The sequence below is a fragment of the Athene noctua genome, chromosome 24 (genome assembly GCF_965140245.1).
Source record: "Athene noctua chromosome 24, bAthNoc1.hap1.1, whole genome shotgun sequence".
NCBI lineage: Eukaryota > Metazoa > Chordata > Aves > Strigiformes > Strigidae > Athene > Athene noctua.
Genome location: NC_134060.1, coordinates 2,128,533 through 2,151,981, shown reverse-complemented (window position 1 = coordinate 2,151,981; position 23,449 = coordinate 2,128,533). Strand labels below are relative to the sequence as shown.

Below are 23,449 nucleotides of genomic sequence, written 5' to 3'. Positions count from 1 at the left end.
ACAGAGATGACACAGGCTCGCTCGAGGGACGGATCAGCAGCAGAAAGGACCGAGCCCGGCAGCTTGAAGGAGTATTTTATTTTAAAAGTGTTGACCTTTTGATACATAGTGAGAGCAGCAAAAGCTGGAGCTGCGAGGACTTGAAAACAACAAACCCAAGTATGTTCCAGAAGGAATTCATCCGTAGTAAAATAGAACTTAAGCCAAGTATCAAGGTCAGGGAGGCTTTTCCAGAAAATAAAGTATGTCAGCGGCGTGACTGCAGGGATTCCTGTACCCCCCTGGGATGGGACTGAGTGCTGGGCCCCGGGGCTGGGGCACAAAGGAGCCGCCGTGGGGGGCAGAGCGTGTTCCACAGCCCCACGCGGCTCCTGCGCCACGTGCATCCCCCACAGAAGGGCCACGTCGTGCGGCCACGCTCCCCCCAGGGCCCAGCCCAGCCCCGTCCCGCGGGAAGGGGGCTGCGGCCACCCCTTCCCCGCTTGGGACCCACTCCCAGGACCCGCTGCCCCCTCCGAGGCACACGGTGCTGGGAAGCCCACGCGCACGCACCGCGGGTTTGGGCGAGGCAGGCACAGGGCGGGTAGCCCAGGTCTTGCCAGCTTTAACAGAACCCAGAAGCAAAGCGAATCCCACACTTGTATCCACATTATACTGACAAAAATAAAACCCACGCCAGATCCAGCTACAGAAAGAACAGGCAAACACAGGAAAACTATTTTATCTCTCCTTCCAAATTCAATTTCAACAATTTGAAACATTTTGGTGAGAAGGCTGTGACCTTGATGCATTTGTAAATGAGTAAGAAAGGAGTAATGGATTATTCTAAAAGTATCCTTCACACCTACAGACACAAACCAGTAAGTACTTCAGGCTTTTGCAGAAGTCTCCAGCTAGGTCATTTTTCATGCTGGAATTCAAATGCAATTAGAAACAGTTACTCTCTGGAAAATAAATCCATCTTTGAAAAACAAAAAACGGCAGCGACAGCTTTCAGAGCGCAAAGCAAAGCAGGATCTTACATCTGAAACCCCGTCACATCACCCTCACACGGAGTTAACAAGCTAAAGCGATGCCTAGCAATAAAAAAGCCTCTTTGCATTTATATGGCTTCTCTCATCCAAAGATCTTCACACACTTTTTGAGCACCGAGGGGCAAGCTCCTGAGCCCGCCCCCCCTCATGCTGATTTGGGCTTTACACTCCTCCTAACCCCACTGAACTCGACAGGGCTATTTGTAGAGCAAGAGACTCCTCCACGCAAACACAAGCGCTGTAATCTGGTCTTCATTAGTCACAGTTAGATCCCTACCTCCTCGCACGCATCAGGAGTGCCCAGTGGCACGACCAAGTTATTTCATTTAAGCCAATGATTAACAAAACAGAGACTGTCAGCCTGGGGAGACCCAAGGGCTGTCTTGCTCTGCATCCCATCTCTGCCAAAACACAGCATCAGCTGCTTCAAAAGCAAGCGCAGGAAATCTGTAAATAAGGATCAGAGGAATAATCTCCTTGCTCCCCACTCCCCATTAATTTCTGGAGATCAGGATGAGACCAACCTAGAGATTGATTAAAGCTCTGGAGCATGAGATTTAATATCCATCCCAACAGGTTTTTGTCAGCATCAAATTATAACTCTCAACATTCCATTTATCCCTATGTCTACCCAATTTCTTTTTGAAGGTTTACTGGTCACATGCAAGCAGTTTCCTTCCACGAAATGAAGGTCAGAGAGGCTGGTAACCAACCCGGAGCCTTTCCCATGGAAATCACTGCACTGGGCAGAAGCTCTCTGGGTCACCTCACCCGCCCCGTTCTCTCCCCACCGTTAATCGCTGCACAGCAGCTCATCACACCTTGATAACCTCCAGCATCCCAGGCAGAAGTGTTCGTGTGACCCACTGCTTAGTGAGGACTAAAAGGGGTCTTGACTTTGACAATTCCTTCCTTATATCCAGGTAAATATTATACGGAGCCCCACAGAAAATTTTCAGTTCCACCGTTCCCCCCGCAAAACTTCACGAAGGTAGGAAACGTCCAATGGTTTACAAATGTTTATTATTCTTACCAGCGGTATAGTCAATTGAAAATAGATATGACCTCTTTTGGCCTGAAAACTTGGTGAGATGCAGCGAATACAGAACATCTTAAGTTTTACCTCTTTATCAACTGACAGTAAATGTATACCCTCGGTTTTACAGAACCCAGTCTAAGGAATAGAAATAATATCACTCCACCAAAATCAACACACCACCAGAGAAACACAAGCATAATTCAGTCCCCAGAACTGGGAGGACAGCCCCTGACTCCAGGTCTGCTAACAACTCCAATCACAGGGCACAAGGCCTCTCCAGCAGCAGAGCCAGTTAGGGGTTGTGTAACTGTAGCTGTAAGGGATAATTATAAACTCATTTTAAAGGATTTGTGACTGATTAAACCTTTGCTCTGGTCTGAAATTTACTGTGGCACAAAATGTCTCTGCAAATGCAGTTTTTTTTCCATTCTCTGTAAAAGAAACAACAAAACAAATTATAGGGAAAAGAAATCACTTTGAAGTTTTCAGATTAAAAATAATAGTCTCCCTTTAAGCATTTAAATACCTTTAAAATTAAGCTGCTTTTAAACTCAAATTGTACAGCTCATGAGTCCACAAAGTAAATCAGTGTCTGCAGTCACATAAAAGTAACTATTATACCAACCAAGTCATTTCAGTTAGGGGACTCGTGTGCTGGCCACGTGTGAGAGATTCATAAAGATCTGGGAGTGACTAACTTGGGAGCAGCTGTGAGGATGCAGCTCATCCCTGCTCGGTCCCTGGACTGGCAGGGAATAGTCCAGTGGACTGGGAGGCACAAGCCCTGAACTCTGGTTCTATTTTATTTGTGGGAAAGGCGAAACTCGAACAAGAAAAATCAGGTACAACGGCAAACACTTAAGTCACGTAAATCTATCCCCTGCTCGCAGCAGAACTCTTAAAGCTTCTGGCTTCAGCAAGCACCAAATTTACCCAGTGATCACTGATGCACCCAGTGGTCCCCAGGAGCAGAAAACCGAAGGCAGGGACGCAGCACAGAGAGAAGAGCTGCACTGCAAGAGCGCTGCCGATGAAGTCAGCCGAGAACGGGCTTCGCCGACGCCTTTTTTTTGAAGCCTGTTCTGTTCTCCAAGGACTAAACTCATTCCAATTCAGTGGCTACTGCTCTGACTCGGGATCACTCTGTTCCACTGCTCTTTACTGAAGAATGAGAAGAAACGTTGCAGGAATGCTGAGGAGAGCTGGGAGAAGCTTGTTGCAATGCATTACACAGCAGTTTAACACAGCGACGGCTGAGGAAGTAGATCACTAAGAGAGACAGAATATTGTTGCAAGAGAAAGGATGTGTATGTATGTGTAGGTATACTCCCACCAACACAGCCCAGCATCGAAATACATTTCAACACCTCACACAAAGCATTAGAGAAAAGGACATCTATCTGTTTGTCTCCTCCTTTCCTTGCGCGGGTAAATAAACAGCTTACCTGAACTACAGGGACAGGGAAGGAGAGGTGTTCCTGACGTTTAAGTTGGCTAAACGCCAGCTCACTGTAACTGTACAACATCCTCTATCTATCCTCTCCCCTCGCCCTAACCTCTAACTGGATTTGGAGCTTTCCTGCATCTGAGCAGCTGCCTGGGCGAAGCTTTTCCAGCCCAGAAAGCTCCCCAAGTGCCCGGAGGGTGATTCTGCCCGGGGTGAAGCACTGTGCTGGCAGCCACGGCCTGGCACCGGCCCCAGGAGAGGATCCCACCACGTGCTGCAGTTCATTCCAACGAGCTCCTGGAAAGCAACCTTGAAAAAAAGGATACCAGCAGTGGATAAGGACAGGGATGAAAATATCAAAGGAAACACAGCATGAACATGCTCCTTTCATTAGAGATTCTTCTATACCACTCAACTTTTCAACGAATCGTATTGTCACCGTTCCGGTGGAACCTGGTAAGAAGATCTGAAACTCTCGTCAAAGACCTGGAGTCCTATAAACTTCCTCTACAACTAGCTGGATTTACAGACCTGCTCATGGTTTCATTTCCTAATATTCATTACCTGCAGCTAAGGCTAGAATCTCCAAAGAAGTTCCATCGGCTTCAGACCGCTAAAGCTAGGACCAGCTTTCCAGCGAGCTCAACTTCTCCCAGTGCGACAAACATGGGCCAGTTCAAGAGGGTCAGACCCAGGGCTGAATTCCTTGGATGATCCAGAGCAGCATCACTCTGAACTGCTCTAAGGGATGTGCTGTTTCCTGTACTACTGAACTGGCCACAGCAGCATCTTTTACAGGGCAGGGGACAAAAAGCCCCTAAGACTTGTGCAGACATACCTCCACCCACTACCTGAAAACACACCGTGGTTTTTTGAGCCTTGCTTAGCTTGGTCAGAAGACTTTCTTCTGATGTTGGCATAAAAGCACACAGGCCATCAGAGTTGCACTTTCTCATATAAAAGAGTGTCAGTTTGCTGTGTCGTGCTTAGCTACAGGATAATGCAGGGTCTCGTCGGAGAGCTGAATCCAAGGCAGAGTGGATTAATGAAGAGTGGATTGCTGCTACTCAACAGAATACTTTTCACAGCGTGTGATTGTTCCCTTAATGCACTGTGCTGTTCATTGACAAGTTTATTTGCTGTAATACAAATGGTATTTGCAAAATGGGCTCATGATAGCTCCCATCGTGCTGATATCCAGTACGACGAGACGGTTATATAAGAGTGCATAAAGTTACGTAAAGGGTTTATACCCTTTGTGCTTACCCCAGGCAGATACTGACTGGATCAGGAGAAATTACCTCCCACCCTTGCATATAAAACTTGCTCTCTAATCCTCTGTGATACATTTTCTTGAAATGTTCCTCCAAGACAAAAGATTGGCCTGTGCTGCACAGGAGATTGGACTAAATAGACCTGCACTTTGTCTCTATGCTGGCAATATTCCTAGTTAGCGGGGAAATGAGAGCTGCAGAACTAGGACAGAGCTGGGAACTGAGAGCCTGAGTTCCATCCCATGTCTGGAAATGATTTACTACATGCTTCCACTTCTCCATCTGTAGAAGGATACATAGATAGTGATCCTGCACCACAAAGTGAATTAAGGCTGAAAGCACTGTCGAGTCCCAAACATTAGTGCAGTGGGGCCAGCAGCAGCTCTCCCCTTTCCTCTGTGTGGTGTTCCCAGCAACAGCAGGATCCAAACTCCAGTGAACTCTCCAGGGGACACAGCCACAAAGGGCTGAAACTGTAGATAATGCCTGGCACAGGCTCTCAGATCTGGGGGTTTGATACGGGACCATCTTTCCCTCTTAATCCTCTCCACTTTAAAAGGATTAAGAGATGTGACACCAAAACTCTCCACGTCTTGTCCAGAGACAACGTTTGGGTGGTGGCAAGAATGGCAACTGGCCAAGCACATGGATACTTCACTGAGAGACTCCTGGTTTACACAGGGAGCACTTGTCTCCCACTGACCACCGTTCTCCAAACCCATCTCTAAACCCACTGTAAGCTAAAGGCTTCTCACCTTTTCCATGTGATGTTTCTATTGTCCATGTGCAGTTCAAGTTATTTGGATAAAAATCAGGAAAGCCAGGGGATAAGATGGTACCGCTGGAACCACGAATGTAACCTCCACATAGAGCTGCAAAAAAAGAATTAAAGAACTCAAACCCCATTGTCAGCTGGAAGAATATTAGTTCTGAATGTCAGAACAAAGCCCAACCCATCAAAATCAAACAAAACACACAGATCAAGTGTCACTGCCAACTTCTCAACTTCTGCTTTGCTTTTGCAGTAGATCTGCCAACGGAGGGCTTGCCACCCCCTGCAGATGTTATCTTCTTACCCTCACAGCTGGGCAGCGGTCGGCTCCACTGGAAGTTTGGCTCACACTCCAGGGCTTCATTGTCACTCAGCGTGTAGCCTGAGTCGCAGCTGAACGTCACCAGCGCTCCCACGTAGAAATCATTCCCATGGCGCTGGCCGTTCACTGGGATCCCCGGATCCAAGCAGTGGTCTGACTGGAGCTTCACAGCTGCGGCAAACAAACCCTGAGTCAGGCCACTCAGTGGAGGTGATCAGCCTGGGGGCAAGCCCAGCTCCTCCTGTCGGCTCCTTCACAGTCCTACTGGTTAACCCCGAAGTAAGTGCATGGAACGGACAGAGGGACTCAACTCTGCCTCCTAAAACCAGTAATATTCTGTGGATGCTAAAATAAAAAACTCTAAACAACCAAGATGGTCAAAAAAAGCAGAGACTGCTCTTTCACTTGCAATAGCTTCACGTTCTCCAATCACTGTAAAAGTGCTGCCTGGCAAAGGGGAGAAGCGAGTCCAATGGGCCTCTGATTGAGTCCATTGTGCTGCTGGAGAGCGCATAATTACATGAATAACTTGCACTTACTTTCATATCGGATCTGAAAGCCTATGTCAGAGTGGCTTTTGTCAGTGGTGAAGAGGAGGTAGAGGTAGTTGCTGGTGCTGATGAGGAACTGGGGCACCTGAGTCCCATCATAGACACCTATCAACGGGGAAGAATAGGACCGGCCGTCTCGCACTTCCAGGGTGTCGTAATTCACCTCTGTCTTAAATCTGAAAGGGACACAAGAACATGTCTGTGAAAAACCAGCATTGCTCATTTCCCTTCACTGCAGTCCTGAATGGGCTCGAATGACTAAAAGGCAGCACAGGCCACGGGGCCACATGTGGGTCCGTTTCTACTGCCCGGCCTCGGGCTGGCTGAGCATCTTACTGAGAACGTGTCATCCCCCTCCTACGCGTTTTGGCTTTTTCTGATCCTTCACCTGCTTCATCTGCTGACGCCGAACAGTCTTAGCAGCACCCAGCATCTTACACCACGTGAACAATCACCTCTCAGACGTGCAGAACCGGGTTCAGGAAAGCACAAGTCCCCCCCCCTCACCCAGGGAAATCCAGGGTGAGCCAAGGGCCTCGGCACCCCAGACCCAGGGCCAGATCCTCGCTGCTGCTTCTTCCCAGCAAGGCTGAACACGTGGGAGCTCAGCCTCCAAAAACGTGTCCTACGTCTGTCTAAAATAGCACTGCAAATTAGCAGGAATTTGTCAAAACAAGAAGGGGAAAATCACCATTTTCCACCTTGCCTTCTTGAATGTTAGGTGAATTTTTAACGTCTTGTCAGGAGATAATTAAAAAAAAAAAAAAAAAAGAGAACTTCACTGTCACACGTAATGCCGAGCAGTTCGTTCGCTTTCCTTCTGGGGGCAGCTACAGCTCAACGCTGCTGGAACCACCAAAACCAACCACAAATAGGAAACTTTTGAGCAGGGTGAGCACCTGTCAAAGGTGATCTTGATGGGGTAGCCCGGCTGGGCCTCGATGACCCACGCGCAGCTCAGGGAGTCCTTGTAGAAGCCAGGCCAGCCAGGGGACAGGATGGTTCCGCTGGGTGATGTCAGGTGGCCCCCACATGGTGCTGGGGACAAGGAAAAAGGCACAATTCAGGTGAAAAGCATCACGGAAGCTGTGGCCCGAACAGACATACCAGTCTGCAGTGCTGTCCTGCCACGCAACAGCTTCCATGCATTTTTATTTCTCACATGTTACAAATAACCAGAACCAGATGAAATAACACCACTAGTTGGTAAAGAACTGCCTTCTCTGGTGAAACTGAAGATGTAGCAGCCTGCTACTGGATCTGTGGGAGTCACTAGTCCGACCTTGTGCAGTGGCTCTCAGGGAACAGGGTATAATAATAATTATTAGATATAAACCCAGAGAAAACTGCAAGGTCAGTTTGCATTTCAGTAGCTGCAGGTGCCAGAAAATCTTTCCTATCTGTGGTAATTGAGTCATGTCTTTTCTACCACAAGGGACATCACAAGACTATGGCATTTGTTCCACACTGTGGTCCCTTGTGCCATCAGCAGAAGCTGAAAGCATATTGTTATCTTTTCTGGAAAAAAGGACACTGGATCTGATGGATCAGAAGTGCAAAATCCTAGAGCCCTATATAACAGCAATGTATTGTCCTCTAAAAAAAAAAATAATTCAGGCGGGATGAAAAAGCGTGTCTGCTCCTGTGAGTTTGTGTTCCTCCTGCTCAGCACCCTGCAGGATCCACCCCCCAGGTGTTTCTTCATGTCCCGCCAAGTCACAGCTGCTGGTCACACACCTCACACGACGGCGTGAGCACGTCCCAGCCCCAGGGAGCTCCGGGGGCAGCCCAGACCCATCGCCCCCCAGCACTCGGCTCCCACCCGGCTCCTCCTGAAGCACCAACCGAGGGGCAGCCCCGGGGCCAGCTCGGCGCAAGGGCTACGGAATGTCACGCTTGATGTGACCTTAAACACCTACGTAAGGCTGGGCCTAAAACCTTCACTGCTGATCTGAAGGATGCTAGATGAAAGTCTGTTGATCTCAACTGGATCCGAGCCAATTATTTTTGAACAAGAGGCTCCTCTCTGCCCCAAAGCTACAAAATTTCCTGTCAGGACTTCTATCCATCTTTCAACTCTTTTTTTAGGTCTCTTTCTATCCCATTAATTTTCTCAAGTGCTAAACAGTACTTTAGATCTATATACTTCCTCCTTGTTTAAAAAGGCTAATTAAAACGTACACTTAATCGAGTGCATACTGAAGGGTAAGTCAAAGAAATCACCACTGTGATCACAGAGAAAAAAGCACAAGTTAATGGCATAAGGTTATCAAAGCTTCCAAAGATAAAAGTTGATTAAAAGTGTATTATTTAATGTATGTTTCCCTTCTACACTTACAAAGACATAAACTTAAAGGCTCATGCTTGTGAAAGTAATGGGAAAGCCTGAATCAAACCTACAGACATTTTATTGTCAGCTCCCCGCAAAAGAAAAATTATACAAGAACATAAAAAAGTCCAGCCTTCTTCTTATATAAAAGTTATTGAAGACAATTGATACCTCCTTCTTTCAATCTGAAAGACAATGGACTAGATTGTGCAATTTCTGCTGCTCATCCACTTGAACAATGCAGGACCAATTACTGAAATTTCTCAATATTACAGCACTCTTTCTCAATAGCACAGTACTTGCTATTCAAATTGCTGTAAATACCAGTGCAGGGCATCACTTCCCCGAGAACAGAGGGCAGAGGAAGACTTTTCACTTCTAATGAGCTCTTTCTTCTCTTTTCCATAGTAGAAGCTTTAAAGGACTAGGAAAAAGCTTTGAAATCTGTATTAAAGCCTTTATAATTCAACCCATCTCCCTCCTTTCGGGGTTGGCTATCATAGCTGTTGTGGGAAAGAAATGTAAATGCAAAATTGTCCATTAGACAGGACTGATGGACCGCACTGACAGAGACACGCCGAAGGTCTCTGTGTGTGTACAAATGTTTGCAGCAATGAGCTCGCTTTTCACAGGAAAGATCTGTACCTTTTGCTTCTTTCGTTATATAAATATTATACGTTTCAAAAGTATCAAAAGCGAGGACAGAAAAAATACTGCCACGTATCTTCCATTCTCTGTTCTTTAATTCCCTTCGTGACAAGAGTAGCAGGGAAGCTTTTAGTCATCAGTAAACCAAAGCCTTTTATTATAGTTATTAGAAAAACACCTGTTTTAACAAGAACTGAGCTAATAAAAATAATCCCCGTCACTCATTTCACAAAAAATTAGAAAACAAACTGAGCTCAGTAATTACGGGACTGGCACTTCCTCTTAAACAAACTCTTCTGTGCAGACACCACCTTCCAGAGCTCCGCAAAATCCTGGCCATAACAGAAGCTGAGGGTCAGACCTAATGTCCCAGGATCCTTCAGCACCCAGCAACAAATACCTCTGCCTGTACAACGGCAAAAGGTCTCCCACAAGGCCAGCACTGTCCACCTTCACTACGGGTTATCTGACCAGGACCTTGAAACACAAAACCATTATCCTTTTCCCCCACAAGGCTCCAAACACCAGATCATTCCCCCTCCAGATCGCATGGGCAGACCAGTGGGAAAGATGCTCAAATTTACCTTCGCATCTGAGCACTGCGTTGTTCCACACCACGTTTCCTTCCTTCAAGATGCAGGTGATGGTTTCTGAGCCGTGGGTCCTAATGAAGCCCTCATCACAAAGGAAGGACACCGAGCTGCCAAGCTGGAGGCTGTCACCAAACCTCTTGCCATTCACAGGCACGCCAGGGTCAGGGCATTCGTTATGCCTAAATGCTGAGAGGGAAAGAGAAGAAAAAACAGTGAGTAACTTGTTTCCCTCGCCTCTAATTCAAACAATAAGTATACTGGACCACAAATTCAGGAATTAAACGACAGTTTCACGTCTTTCCCGTGGAGACAACAGCACTCAACCTTGCCCCTGGACATCAAACCTTCCTCGCAGAGAAGGCCAAACACCACAGAATTGAGTTTGGCCCACTGTCATCCCAGACACCCAAGTATGCGTTCCCACCGTTCAGCTTCTCATCTAACTGAAATCACTTAAATTTTTCTGCTCCCTGTCTCTGCTGCCAGTGTTCATTCGCAACCAGAGAGAGGAGGATGAAATTAAAACCATTTGCATGGCAGAGGTGCTGACACAGCAGCAACAGGGGTCAGAAAAGAGCCTGCAGAACCAAGTTATCATCTTAGACACCTTTCGCATGTGAAAATACAAAACCACTCAAAATAGAGAAAGATTTTTGAAAACTCTAAAAATACCACAGTGCACACACCTGCCTAGATGGAACCTAAGTTTGCCATTAATGAGGAAAAAAAAAAAAAAAAAGAAAGCTTCAAGACCCTGTAGTTAAAAGTAAGGGTTCTCCCAGCATGTTCTGTGACTGACTGCCATACAGTCCCCGACCTTGCTTGTCATCGTTACCAGGATAAAACAAAAGGACACACAGCAATTACCTCCCCAGGTGCTGCGCAGTTACACGTGGGATTGCACAGACGCAAAGCTCTGTTTAAAGGCCTGTCCTTTTCTGGCAGTTAAAATCTAGGCCAGCCAACCAATCAGGAAGTCAGTCTGTAGCCTTAATTCCCCATCAAGTGCGTAACTATGTCCTAAACCTTCATACGCTGGGAGGTGGTCTTCAGAGGTGAGCTGCACATTAAAGATTCAAGCCTCCAGATGAATTACACACGCGTGCTTTCAGTATTTTGAATGCATCTGACCAAATTCAGGTGAGTTCTGGATTTCTTACAGAGCATCGTGACCCCTGTAGCACCCTGTTCAATACAGTGCTGGGGGGGGAAGCAGGGGCTGGATCCTTCCTTGCGCCCCGTGTCCACCCCTCGTAGCGGTACGCTGTCGCCCCTCTCACACCTAACCTGAAGGGCAGGATGGCAACGTGTCTGAGAAAGGCTCAGGAGCTCCCTTTGGGTTGTTGGAGCAGTCAGAAGAGATTAACTCGCGCGTACTTAAGAGTCATTTACAACAATAAAAAATATCTTCCTGCAGGGGAGAGGCACAGCCCCCAGCTCGGGCGCCGCCGGCGTCTCCCCGCGTGCAGGATCCAGGACTCACTCCTGGGTACATGACACCACCACACACAAGCTATTTCATCTGATGAGCCTTCAGCCTGCTGTAGTGTGGCAAATGATTCCTTAAGACCTCTGATTTTTTTTTTTTATTTTTTTTTTAAATGGAGGATTTGCAATCATAGCTAGAAAGGCTATTAATTTAGCTGTGCCACTAAAGGCTATTATAGCAAAGTAATTTATCAGTTCTGCTGAATAGGTTTAATAATGCTCTTTAGAAAATTATAGGACAATATGAGGATAAAATTACCATGGCATTCATCTGAGATTTGAAGACTGGACTTACATGAAGCCAAATATATCTGTGGAAGTTTCAAGGCTTTATATTATAAGACGTTGCTACGTTATCCTTTATCTTCAAAGTCTTGCATAGCTTTAGGTGTCAGCAAATGACGATAGTATTGAGTGATGAACACAACCACCCGAGACCTAATAGTTCCTCCTAATCTGCATCAAGCTGTCCACAAAGCGTTGTCTCACCTCAGCGAGCAGAACCGGGCAGAGGGAGAGCAGAAAGCCCACACAACCCAACAAGCTGCTGGCTGATGGGAGAACAGAAACCCTGGCTGCTCCACGGACAGATTAATTCAGGGCCAAACTGTTTCCTTCACACCACTGGACAACACAAACTTCACAGCCGGAAAGAAATTTGCACCATCAACTCTAAGCTTGACACTAATCCTCAAATTACCCAACTGCAGATCTGAACTAACCCCAATTTTCAGCCTTACTCTGGAATTGCAATGGTTTCAGTGGGATCAAACCCTTGCCCATTAGTCTCCAAGAAGAATTTAGAGCTTGAAATGAAAACCAGAAGGGAGGATTGGGCACTTACTGGTGAAGGTTATGTTGAAGCCTCTCTTCTCCATGGAGTGGTCAGTCTGGAACTCCAGCCTGGCGACGTGACCGCTGCTGGTCAGCGAGGAGGGGATCTGGTTTCCTGAGAAGGTCCCCAGCACCGGAGACTCCGCAGTCCCACCATCCTTCACGGCTAAGAAATCAAACTGAGGCTCCACATCAAAATCATTGAAAGCCAAGTGAATTCGACTCTCAGGTTTAGCTATAATTAACCAAACACAGTGCAAGCTGCTCCCGTATTCTTCAGGGTAATTTGGTGACAGCACAATCCCAGATGGGGTGGTGAAGTTGAAAAAGCAGGAAACTGCAATAAGAAATCACCATCAATCATGCAGCACGGGGCTCCTACAAGCTGCTCTGTCATGTTTCCCCCTCCCCCTTATCCCTTGAGCTGGGTAATTCCTGCAAATTCCCAATTGCTTTGCTTCTCAGAGGCGATTCAAGAAAGGAAGGGCTCAGTGCTCCATTCACTGCGAGGTGTCAGTGATTTATTTGCATGGGGAAGAAGCGACTTCAAAATAGTCCCTGGTTTTGGTTGATTTGCAATTTTCCAGCCTAGCACACTACCGTCCCTTTTTCCAACAGTTCACCTCCTATCGTCTGTGTAGGCTTCATGCCCTGCACAGTGGAGTAGAGGTTTCTTTTACTGCAGGAAGAAAATGTCACTCAACCAGGTGGGGATTTGGTATTTTGCAGGTGAATTTTCCTGCATATCCCTGAGAGAAAACCTACACAAGAATCAAATGTGTGACTACTAAATCAGCATATTAAAGGAGTTTGACTTGGCAGCAACCTCTGCTGCTGTGGCCACAACTCAGCAGAACCTACAAAACCCCAGGTAAGGATCTGACTCGTGTTGGCCCACACAGAGGTCCAGGCTCCTCCGCTGCTGCCCGTACCCGAGCTCCTCAGCCCGAGGTGTTGGGGAACTGCAGATGCAACCGAGTGCAGTGCAGACTTCTCAGGATTTGCTTTAAACAAAAATCTGCACTTTCAGCTTACCTTTTCATTTGCTAAATGCACTATCCACTCATGCTCCTCAACAGATGTGACTGCACCTAAGCCATCGCCCTGCGTTTAGACGAACTCCTTGCACTCACTCTAGGCCCACCCTGTATTAAATATTTGTACAATACAGCAATAAATTGCCAACTCCTCCGAGCAGGAGCTGAGAGTCAATTTGCCTTTGTCTATCTCCTTGGGCAGCTGTTTACATCTGTGCCAAATGAGCACTGAGAAACAAAGGCTGCTGTTTGGTTTTTGATGGTGACTTCACTGCACTGGACAAGGAAGAGCCCAAGAATCTTCCCCAGCTTTGCCCGAGTCCCCAGGGGATGGGACAACTCCAAGCAAGCGCTGGCAGGCTGCAGCCTACAGCCCAGGATGCAGGGAAGCTCCCCTGCCCACTACAAATAAATCACTGACTTCTGCTGGGCTAGCAGGTTACCAAAAAGGCATCAAACTCGACGGTCATTCCCATGAAAATAATTAAAATCCAGTCTTAAAATGAAGTTGAGGGGAAGAGTGCATATGGGAAAAAATCTTTAGCTCTCAAAGGTTTTCAATATATACTGTATTTCACCTGACAAGGTGCATTAGTTTGAAAAAGCAAGGCTGCCTTTTAAGTGGTACCTACCCAACACTTTTGATATTTCATATATGTATGCTTTACCCATCTTTTTCCCCACCATCCATTAAGGAGAACATGTATCTCTCTAATTCCTGGCAAAAGGACGTCGCACAGAGGATGAGACTGGTTTTAGTTTGGCATTTCTATGATTATTTGGTTCAATGCTCACCCTCCCTCTGTTATTTTCCCTCTGTCTTCCGTCAACACTTAATGGTTTCAGATCAAATAAGACGGGCATTACCATGACGTTATCAAGGCTAAGAGCTACACAATCTATTTCCTGCTCTCAGCAACAAAAAGAACAGATTAAAGAGAAAACAAACTGCAAAATATCCTCAGGATTTTGGCTCTTCACTAGATGCTGAAATATCAAGGGATGCTGTCAAATAATTCTGTCAGCATAAGCTTGGTATAATCTGCCTAGGAAGAGTTGTAGGAAAGAAATGCATTCACACACAAGACCTCAGCAGTAGGAACCCCTCACAGGATCTGGGTATCTCCTATATATTTTTAAATCCAAAGTGGTAAATTAGCATCCATACAGGACCTACAGTACCACAGCCAGCAACAGAGGTACAGTTGCTACTGCAGCTATTACGGCACAGCACTGGTGGCTCATTTCAGGAAACAACAACAAAGAACTTGCTGACAAAAGAAGAGTAGAGTGAGGGAAGAATGTAAAAATTAACCTTTGCTAGACAAAACAAAACGACAGATTAAAAAGTACCAGATAAAAAAAATCCCCAAAGTCTCCACTGCAGAGAAGTAAATGTCAATTTTGATTTTCCATCAAATAGCAAGTGAAGCAGGCAGGTAAGCTGCAGGCTGTGTGACAAAGGCGCACCAGCTCTCCTTGGCATGGCAGGAGCTCGGCTTCCAACCCAGGACCCAACAACTGATCCGGAAGGTTCATTACCAAGACCACGGTGTCTGTGATGTGAAGATTTTTCTTTATCTTTTTAATCAGGAGAGGTTTTTCTTCAGCGCAAAGGGGAGTTTTTGATCTGGGGCTGCACTGGCACCGGGATCCACGTCAGCCTCTCTGCTTTCTCAGAAGTGCTTTGCTGGACACTCGGATGAAAGCAGAAACTGTTTAACAATATGTCACAGACACTGAGATGTGCCACCAGAACAAAGCTGATCGCACCCAAGGAAGGTGGGAGACAGCCGAACGCTCCGTGTCTCGTGCTGGTTTGTGCATCCGAGACGGTCGGGAACAAAGTGCCCCCGAGGAGGCAGCAGCCGTTTGAAACGTGACAGACAGACAGAGGTCAGTCCTGCTGCCTGCCCGCTGCCTGCCTGCTGCCTGCCCGTCAGCATCCGTTAGGAATGTCCGTGACTCTGAGGCCTGGAGCTAAGAGATGGGAATTAATATTTATTAGTGTTGTTCTTAAATGTTACAAGAGGACATTTCATTACGTGCATGACATAGGTTCAGATTTATAAGCCTATGCTGACCTTTGTCAATAATTATTACTACTGATCAAGCACAGCAAAAGCAATAAGAAAAATCCCTTTATTAAATACAGCAGAATAAATCACAGCAAGACTCAGTAGAAACAGAGCTCCCACCAAAGCCAGCGAGACCCGTGCCATTAACAAATGAGTACAAGGTATTTAATCAAGTCATCACAAGCGTTATCATGATTTTGCCTTAATTTAGAGCTGTGAAACAGTGAAGGAACAGCTCATTGCTCCCTGTCTTAGGAAGTCGAGCGGGACAGGAGGCTGTGGCACGAGGGCACTGCCCCAGGGGGCCAGTGTGAGATGCTCGTGGCCGAGTTGAGCACGGAGGCATGTGACAGTTGTTCACCAGCACAGCTGCTTGTGTCTGCACCTTCAGCCAGGAGCAACTTCTGCATTTGTCTGGTCAGTCCAAGCACAAATCTTCTCTTTTCTTCTGCCTTCAAAAGATGCTGCCTCCTCACAGAGTGTCCCCACTTCTCCTGCGAGCCATGCCTGGTGGCCCCAGGAATGGCACCTCTGCGCACCCCGCAGGTGAGAATCCAGGGCTGATCCCGGGGACAGGGCACGCCTGCAACGCGCGGGAATGCGAAAGGCACCAGGTTCAGGAGCTGAAAACCAAGCAGGGAATCGCTGTAATAATTTCAGTCTCCATGGAAACAATAAAAAAACCATCCTAACTTCTCTCTCAGCCTTTAGGTATCAATCCCACAGACTGACCACTTGGGATAGAGGTTGAAGACAGTAATGGATTTTCTGCCTTACCTTTCCTTTCTGAGAAGATCCCTCTCCAGGCACAGCCTGCTGATGGACTGGAAAAACAGGATCTCAGCAGGAGCCTGGTTAATAACCAGCAGGCCTCACTCAGGGAAGCCTACGTCCCAAATAGCTAACAGTGCTGGAAGCTCAGGGCACTGTTCAAGCTGCAAAGCAAAAAGTGCTTTACATTTTGTATCTTCCACTTTCTGAAACTGCTGTTTCAATAAACACATCTGCATCACAACGCATTTTTCCTTCTTAAAACCCTGAGGCACCAACACGGCAAGTGGGAGGTGAGGGAAAGGAGTGTAGAGCAAATATTAACTGGGAGAACTTTTTCTGAATTTCAGAGCAACAAACTCTTCAGCTTAATCTGATGGAGTAGCTGTCACTGCCAGCATGCAGCTCACTGGAGGCGGGAGAGCAGGTATGTTAAGAATAATGAAAAATAGGCAGGGTTTGGGCAGCAGATCTTGAGGAAAATATCATCGGTGAACTTAAAATAGATTGTATAGGAGCCTCTGTGCACAGGGAGAAGTGCCACGATACCAAGAGGGTTTCACTTCTGCCTACTCAAAACAGGAACGGTGACTGGGAACGAGATAAGTTTCTTAAACTTACTGGAAGATGCTGATCCCCACTAGGACAGCGTTGGGCTGCTTGTCTGCCAGGGTTGCTGCAGCCATCTGTTATTCAGGAGGTGCTCCAAGGCTTCTGCACAAACCCAAGATCCTTTCCTGTGTGTCCCTGTAAATTTTAAGGGAACTCTCCCCCTCTCTGCAGTCTTGGGAATGGGTGGTGGCATCCACATGAAGACAGAAGTTTAATTGCCACTTTTTGGCCGAAGCCCCAAAGCCGTCTAGTGGTCCTGCTGTGTACCTCTGTCCTTCTGCTGCCCCCAGGTTTCGCAGCGCATCCTTCCTTCGCTGCAGCGCTCGGCGCCGTCTGCCAGCTGCTGCATCACATTCATCTCCTGCAACAGGCTGGGGCTGGACTTGTCTTTCCCCCCAGTCCCACGGTCTGGGCACGCTGCGGGTGTGAAGGGTGACTGCTCCAGCACCAGAACGGGCACGGCCCCCCCGAAGCGTGTCGCTGGGTGACGGCAGCTGTGTGACGGTCATTAGGGGGGTGGGGGCAGGTGCAGCCACACGAGCAATAGAAAGAGCCTCGAAGATAAACTCACACACATCGGTTCCACCTGCAAACTGGGAATGTCCCTTTGCAGCTTTCTCAAGCACCAACCCCACACATAAAGCACTGAAGTAAAACAAGACGTAAGGGAACTACTTTGCAGACCAGGTTGAAGACAGCAACGTAACACACACCACATTCCCATTTTCTGGATACAGAGATAGGGGAAGGGGACAGAGACAACCTCCTCGCCTGATAAAACCCATCAGTGTCATTTCAGATTCAGACTCATGTTAAGAGAAGCAACCCATCAGGCTGAGCAATTCCTGTCAGGAACATGGACAGATGCCTTGGCACAGGACAGCTCATTTACAGCAGCAGGAAACCCTATCAGGGTAACAGTTCAGCTGATACAATCAGTAAAATAACAAGCATGGAGACAACCCAAAAACCTGCATCCTGCTGCCGAGGGGGCAGCTGGCAGCACCTCTGCCGAGCCCCGTGCCCGGCGCGGAGCTCCAGCCCTCCCCTCGTGCAGGCTCTGCGGGAGGAGCAGCCCCGCTGAGCCCTCAGAGCTGCCTGCATCTGCCGGATCACCACCCCAGGCTCGTCTCACACCCTCGAGCCTTACCCCTGCAACCTTCCTGCTGAACCAGGCTGAGCACACGAGGACCCCAAGCCCCTAACAATTTGTTAGAAACCAAGGGAACACGCGGGGCGGCAGCTCGCAGCAGGAGCGTGTTTCTTCTGGCTCTACAACTTCTAGACAGAGCTCACTGCCAAAGGAACATCGAGGGAAAAGCAGGCTCTGGTCTGACCCAGGTGGAGGTCAGCTTTCCTTAGATACAGGCCCCAAGGGACACTTCACAACTCAACTGACAAGTGGCAGGCTGGAAGATGTGCAGCTTGAGACAACTCTCAAGGAAGAGCAGAGGGACTGGCTAAGCACCCTCTTATAAAGTCACAGAAAGGAAAATGGAAAATTTCCATATAGGTGACACAAAAAAACCACCTGGGGAGTTTGTGGTGGACAGTTATATCCCAACTCATCGTCACTAAGAAGGTGCTTAAGTGCATCCCTGCTCAGCACTTCAGCATGTGTGTCTACTTGAGCCAGCATTTAAACTTCAGTGCTTTGATAAACTAGGGCTGCAATGCAGAACAAGGCTTTGAGGGAAAGTGCCCTGCTTAAAATTAGGAAGCGAATGGTCTTACATGGCTGCAACCGTGAAACAAGGTTGTTAACAAAAGCTACAAATCCCACCAGTATATAGAGATGACGGTAATCCTGCCTTCATTTAATTTGCTTCCCTTCCTGCCAGAGAAAGTCTGGATCTCAACCGCTCGGTTCAGGGAACCGGCTGAGGAGAAGGAGCATTTCACCACCGATTCGCTGCTCTGACCCCAGCTCAGATCAAGGGCAAGCAGAAGGTGTTAATGGGCCCTGAAGGACACACATCTGTTGCACAAATGCAGAAGCCATCCAAGCTCTGGAAGTGGCCCCAGCAGGGAAGGAGCCTGGTTCTTGGCAAGTTTTCAGCTGCACGAACCTGGGATGCGACCGGCTGCTCTGCAGAGATCAGAGTTGACATGTTTTGGTAGGTTAAGGTTAGCTACCAGCTCCCTTTCACAAATTGTCTGGCGGAGATAGAGTATCTCTCTGCCATTATATCAGAAAAATCATACCAGGGTGCTTCATAAAAGCATCACTCAAAAAAATAAAAACCGCACGCAGGAAACCAGCCTGGAAATAAAAATTAATAGAATTTCTACTCGTCTTTCAAAATCCACTAAAAGCAACTGCATCTACAAGCAGATAAACAAGTCCAATGCTAGCTAGAAAAAGAAAACCTGTTTACAGTAGGAGGGAGAAACATTTTGTGAGTTAACATAAGCCGTTCCATCAGCAGTGCAGAAAGAAAGAGGAATTAAGAATAAAAGAAATAACATGAAGAGCACACAAAGGATTAAGTTTCATCAGAAGAATGAGAGCCTGTGCTACAGTTCAAAAGTCTAAAAAACTCCCTTATAATGAAAAAAGTATCAATTCCTTTTAAAGATTTTATGGAATTGCCGATTAAAGAATTATTGCACAATAAAGAATCATTTTGATCTTAACCATCCGCCTCCTTCATACGAATTATAAAACAATTCCTGATTCCTACAGCTCTCCAGAGAGGAGTATCCAATCTCAATTTATAAGTGGTTAGGCATGGAGAACCCATCACTGCCTTCAGGAGACTGCTCCAAGGGTTAACTACTGTCTCTGTTAAAAAGCTATTATTTTTAAAAAGGGAAACTATGCTTTTACACTGCTAACTTGGAGATGCACTTTTCTCCAAATTACTCTTCATAGGGAAGGCTCCATAGGTTGCTGTGAACAGTGGGCAGGTAAAGAAGGAAAGCAAAGAAACAAAGAAAGAAAATAATGACCAACTGACAATTTAATTTAGAGCTAAATGAAAACCTTGTCAAGTGATGTGAAATTACATGGTTCTGTTCAGTACATTGCTGGGAAAACATCTATTGCACTTTGCATTTCCAGCCACTAATCCTGAATGTTTGTACCGGAGAGCACACACAAAAGGTTGGCCACTCGGCGCAAAACTAAAATGTGCAAATCTTTACAAAGAGAGGCTAAGATTCTTCAGCAGGTATAATAGGCCGATATGGGATTAACAAAAACCAGGAGTAATTGCCACTAAGGAGGAGAGAGATTTTATACTGCTGTTAAGGAAAATCCAACATTCAAAAGACTGGAAGAATGCACAAAATCTTAATGCCTCCGAAGAGGACGACTGCGTCAGTGCCGAACACCTGCGGGGAATGACGGGGAGCCTGGGCTGTGCCGGCCTCCTCCCAGAGCCAACTCAGAGCAAACACGGGATTTCCTTGGTGCTCAGTCTGATCCAAGAGCGTCAGTGCCCCATTTGCACCAGGAGAGCTCAGCCCCCCGGCGTTAGCGGGCACGGTGCCGCCTCCTCCCGGCGTCCCCGCGTGTCCCCGCCACCGTGAGCGACTCCACGAGGGGTAACGGGCCGTGCTTGAGGTTTTCAAGTGAACAAGGAGGAAAGAAAGCATAACATCTGCTCCAAAGCCAGGGAAGAAAACATACGATTTAACATAATTTCAATTGGAAATGCTTTGGAAAATGCCTTCTGCTCTGTTTAGAGGAATATTATGCATGACTACTGCTTAAGCAGGTCTAGAATACAAAAAGAGATTATGGTAACACAACAAAAAGAAAGTCACTGGAAATTAATGAAGATTCTAAAGCAAAACCAGAGCAAGACCCCTGTAACAACTATCAGATCAACAGACATAAAGTGTCGGGAGGAGTCCAGAAGGACTCGGACAAGCACAACGCAAATGACAGCCCCTCCACGTGAACACACGCACACGTCCGCAGGTATCCATGCCCAGACTTTGGGGGGTTCCAGTCAGGCGACGCCAAACAAATAACCCCAGTTCAGTGCAAAAACCTCCACCCCCAGGTTTGCTTGAGGCATTGCAATCAGAATATGCGTACTGGTTTATTTCACTATGTTTTATTTACTCTTAGAACACATGACGGGTCCAGTAAACTTGAAAGTTTGCGGGTCAGGATTAAACTTGTATCAGAAAATAATTTCAGAAATTGCTCTCCCACTGCAACTGGCAGAGGATAGTTAAAACAAGGCAAAAACTCTGCCTTTATTCAGTGAGATGGTTACAAGTGACATTTATTGTCATGACAGTTTATGCCACAGCTACCTATCACACAACACGACGGCGCTGCTTGGCGCAAGTCAACCATTCTGCTAAAGGTGCAGGAGCTGCAGGTCACAGGCCCCCAGGGGCAGGGCTGCAGGAGGAAGAGGAGGAGGAGAAGGAGGAGGGAAGGGAAGGGAAGCTGCTGAAGAGAAATAGCAAAAAAAACCTTGTCAGACTTCCTGCAGAAACCCTCCGAGAGCACTGGCCCCCTGCAGAGGGGGTGTTTCTCTTCCTTTCCTTGGCAAGGAAACTAAAACCTTGTGAAACGCATTTTGGTCACGGAAAATGTTTTGTAGCAGGGCCTTCCACTGCAACAGTTCACATAAAATCAGATAATGAGTTTTTCCCTACTATACACCAGGATGTTTAAACACTACTTCCAACCACGTATTTGAAAGTTATGGCACTACTGGAACGCCCTTGCGCCCCGACTATGCCTATCCAGACTTTCAGCATCATTCTCACCGCAGTAACTGAACAACTCACCGGCTCCCCGTTATAGCTGTAATTATGGGCTGGTTCCCCATTCAGAAGCTTAATAATCTCCTCAGCCACACGTAACCGTAGACTTCAGTTGGAATATTATAACCCTTACGAGTTCCTACCGTCAGAGTACAAACTTCATCTAAGTAGCACAATGGTTTTCCTTGGGTACATTTATCCACACGACATCTCCTAAGCCCATTTCGCTGTCCTTCAGCAACCCTGAAGGCAGCACTGTATGAAAGCGATGGCCCGGGTTATCCTGGGTTATGAGAACTGCCTTAGCCTTTGACAGACATCACAGTTCTCTAACTGTGAAAACGCAGCAGAGCGAAGAGCAGCAACTATGAAGGTGATTAGAGCACGACGAGGTGCTGCAGGATGGGGAGAAGGAGCGCTCTGCAGTATCCAGTCCCCACTGACAGACAGCCCGGTGGCCGCGCTGCCAGCAGCAGACACCACGCTCAGAGCACAGAGATGACCCTGCTACCCCATCCTGCTGCATGCCGGCAGGTTCCCGCGCTCCAGCGTGCTTGTTTCAGGATCTCAGCTCATCAGAGAGAACCCGAACGTACACAGCAAGGCCAGCGACACCCCGCTTAGCAAGGGGTTTGCAGAAGGTCTTGCAAAGTTTCTCAAGTGCCCTGTGTGCTCACCTGGGACAGCTCAGGGATGCAATGACAACGAAGAGGATGAAGATGGAAGGTCTGTTATCACGAAGGCACAGACAGTCGCGAATTAAGAACCCGTTGCAATAAGCAGATGCATTACTTAAACGGTTTGTGTTGCTTTGTCATCAAAGCCCCAGGAAATGAGTTCTCCACAATAAATTCTGCCTGCTCGTAAATCATTTGCTCAGGACAGCAGGATGCACCATAGCGTGCTATTTAATCTCCATCTGCATTTGTCACACATTTGCAGCCAGAATCAGCAGCACTGAGTTGTTTGCATATTCCAACTAGCAGCACATAAATCAGGTTACCTTATTTTCCCACCTCATGCCCAACACATTTAATGGTCTCCCGACATTTACAGAGAGTTGTTACTAATCCCACCGCGGATTTCACGCCAGGTTACACATTTTGTAATGTAACCTCTTCTGATTCATGCACACTAGTACGATGCTGTCTAGAATAAAGGCAGGGACTAAAGGTGTAGAGGGGGCTGTGGGAATACTTTTTCCACTACCTCTATGTTGTCTTGTTGATTTAAGTATCCAAAGCTGGAGGGCCACAGAGTACAAGGGAATTATTTTAGCTAAAAGACTCATGCCTGTGCTATGCTTTGCATGGAGTGCTGACTGGGGCTTGCTGGGATGCCCTTGTTTAGTATCTACCTACAAAACATAATCCTACTTTCCAGTAAGTCTCCTTCCTATATTACGACGATCCAATCCTCTCATACTGGGCACAAACTACGGGTTCAGTCTCACTGCAAACTCTCAGCAAGAACCTCAACCAGACCATCAGCTGATCAAATTCATCTGAGCTTCTGGAAACCAAACCAAACCAACACTTCTGATGCTAAGCACGGAGATGGTCTAACATTTCCCACTTCAAAGACGACCAGGAAAACTCCATTTTCCTCATCAACCCCTTTAGCTGATCTGCTTACAGAGAAAACCAAGTAGGGAGGGAGTCACAGCGTCCAGAAAAGGCAAAACTCACCAAGTAATTGATTCCTTTATCCAGACATTCTCAAACACTCAGAACTTTAGTGTTTGAAAAGAAAGGCACTGACTTGCCACCGCTTTCCCACATTCTCCCACAAACGGGCAGTGCAGGGAGGCTGAAGCCCCCGCTTCTCCCACAGCTCCTGCAGAACCCAGACTCAGCCCTGAAGTAACGAGGTTTTCTCCCCCACAC

The 23,449-nt window shown here is 47.1% G+C and overlaps 1 protein-coding gene across 1 annotated transcript in view; it reads right to left on the bottom strand.

The window, feature by feature from the left end:
* The window catches only part of CSMD2 (CUB and Sushi multiple domains 2), a 305,387-nt gene that overhangs the window by 104,751 nt on the left and 177,187 nt on the right, over nt 1-23,449 (bottom strand). The window contains exons 14-19 of the mRNA XM_074925977.1: nt 12,342-12,668; nt 10,001-10,195; nt 7,339-7,477; nt 6,428-6,615; nt 5,871-6,059; nt 5,550-5,666 (exon numbers count right to left, since the gene is read on the bottom strand). Coding sequence (XP_074782078.1) covers nt 5,550-5,666; nt 5,871-6,059; nt 6,428-6,615; nt 7,339-7,477; nt 10,001-10,195; nt 12,342-12,668 — 1,155 coding nt within the window. The remainder of the gene's footprint in view (nt 1-5,549; nt 5,667-5,870; nt 6,060-6,427; nt 6,616-7,338; nt 7,478-10,000; nt 10,196-12,341; nt 12,669-23,449) is intronic.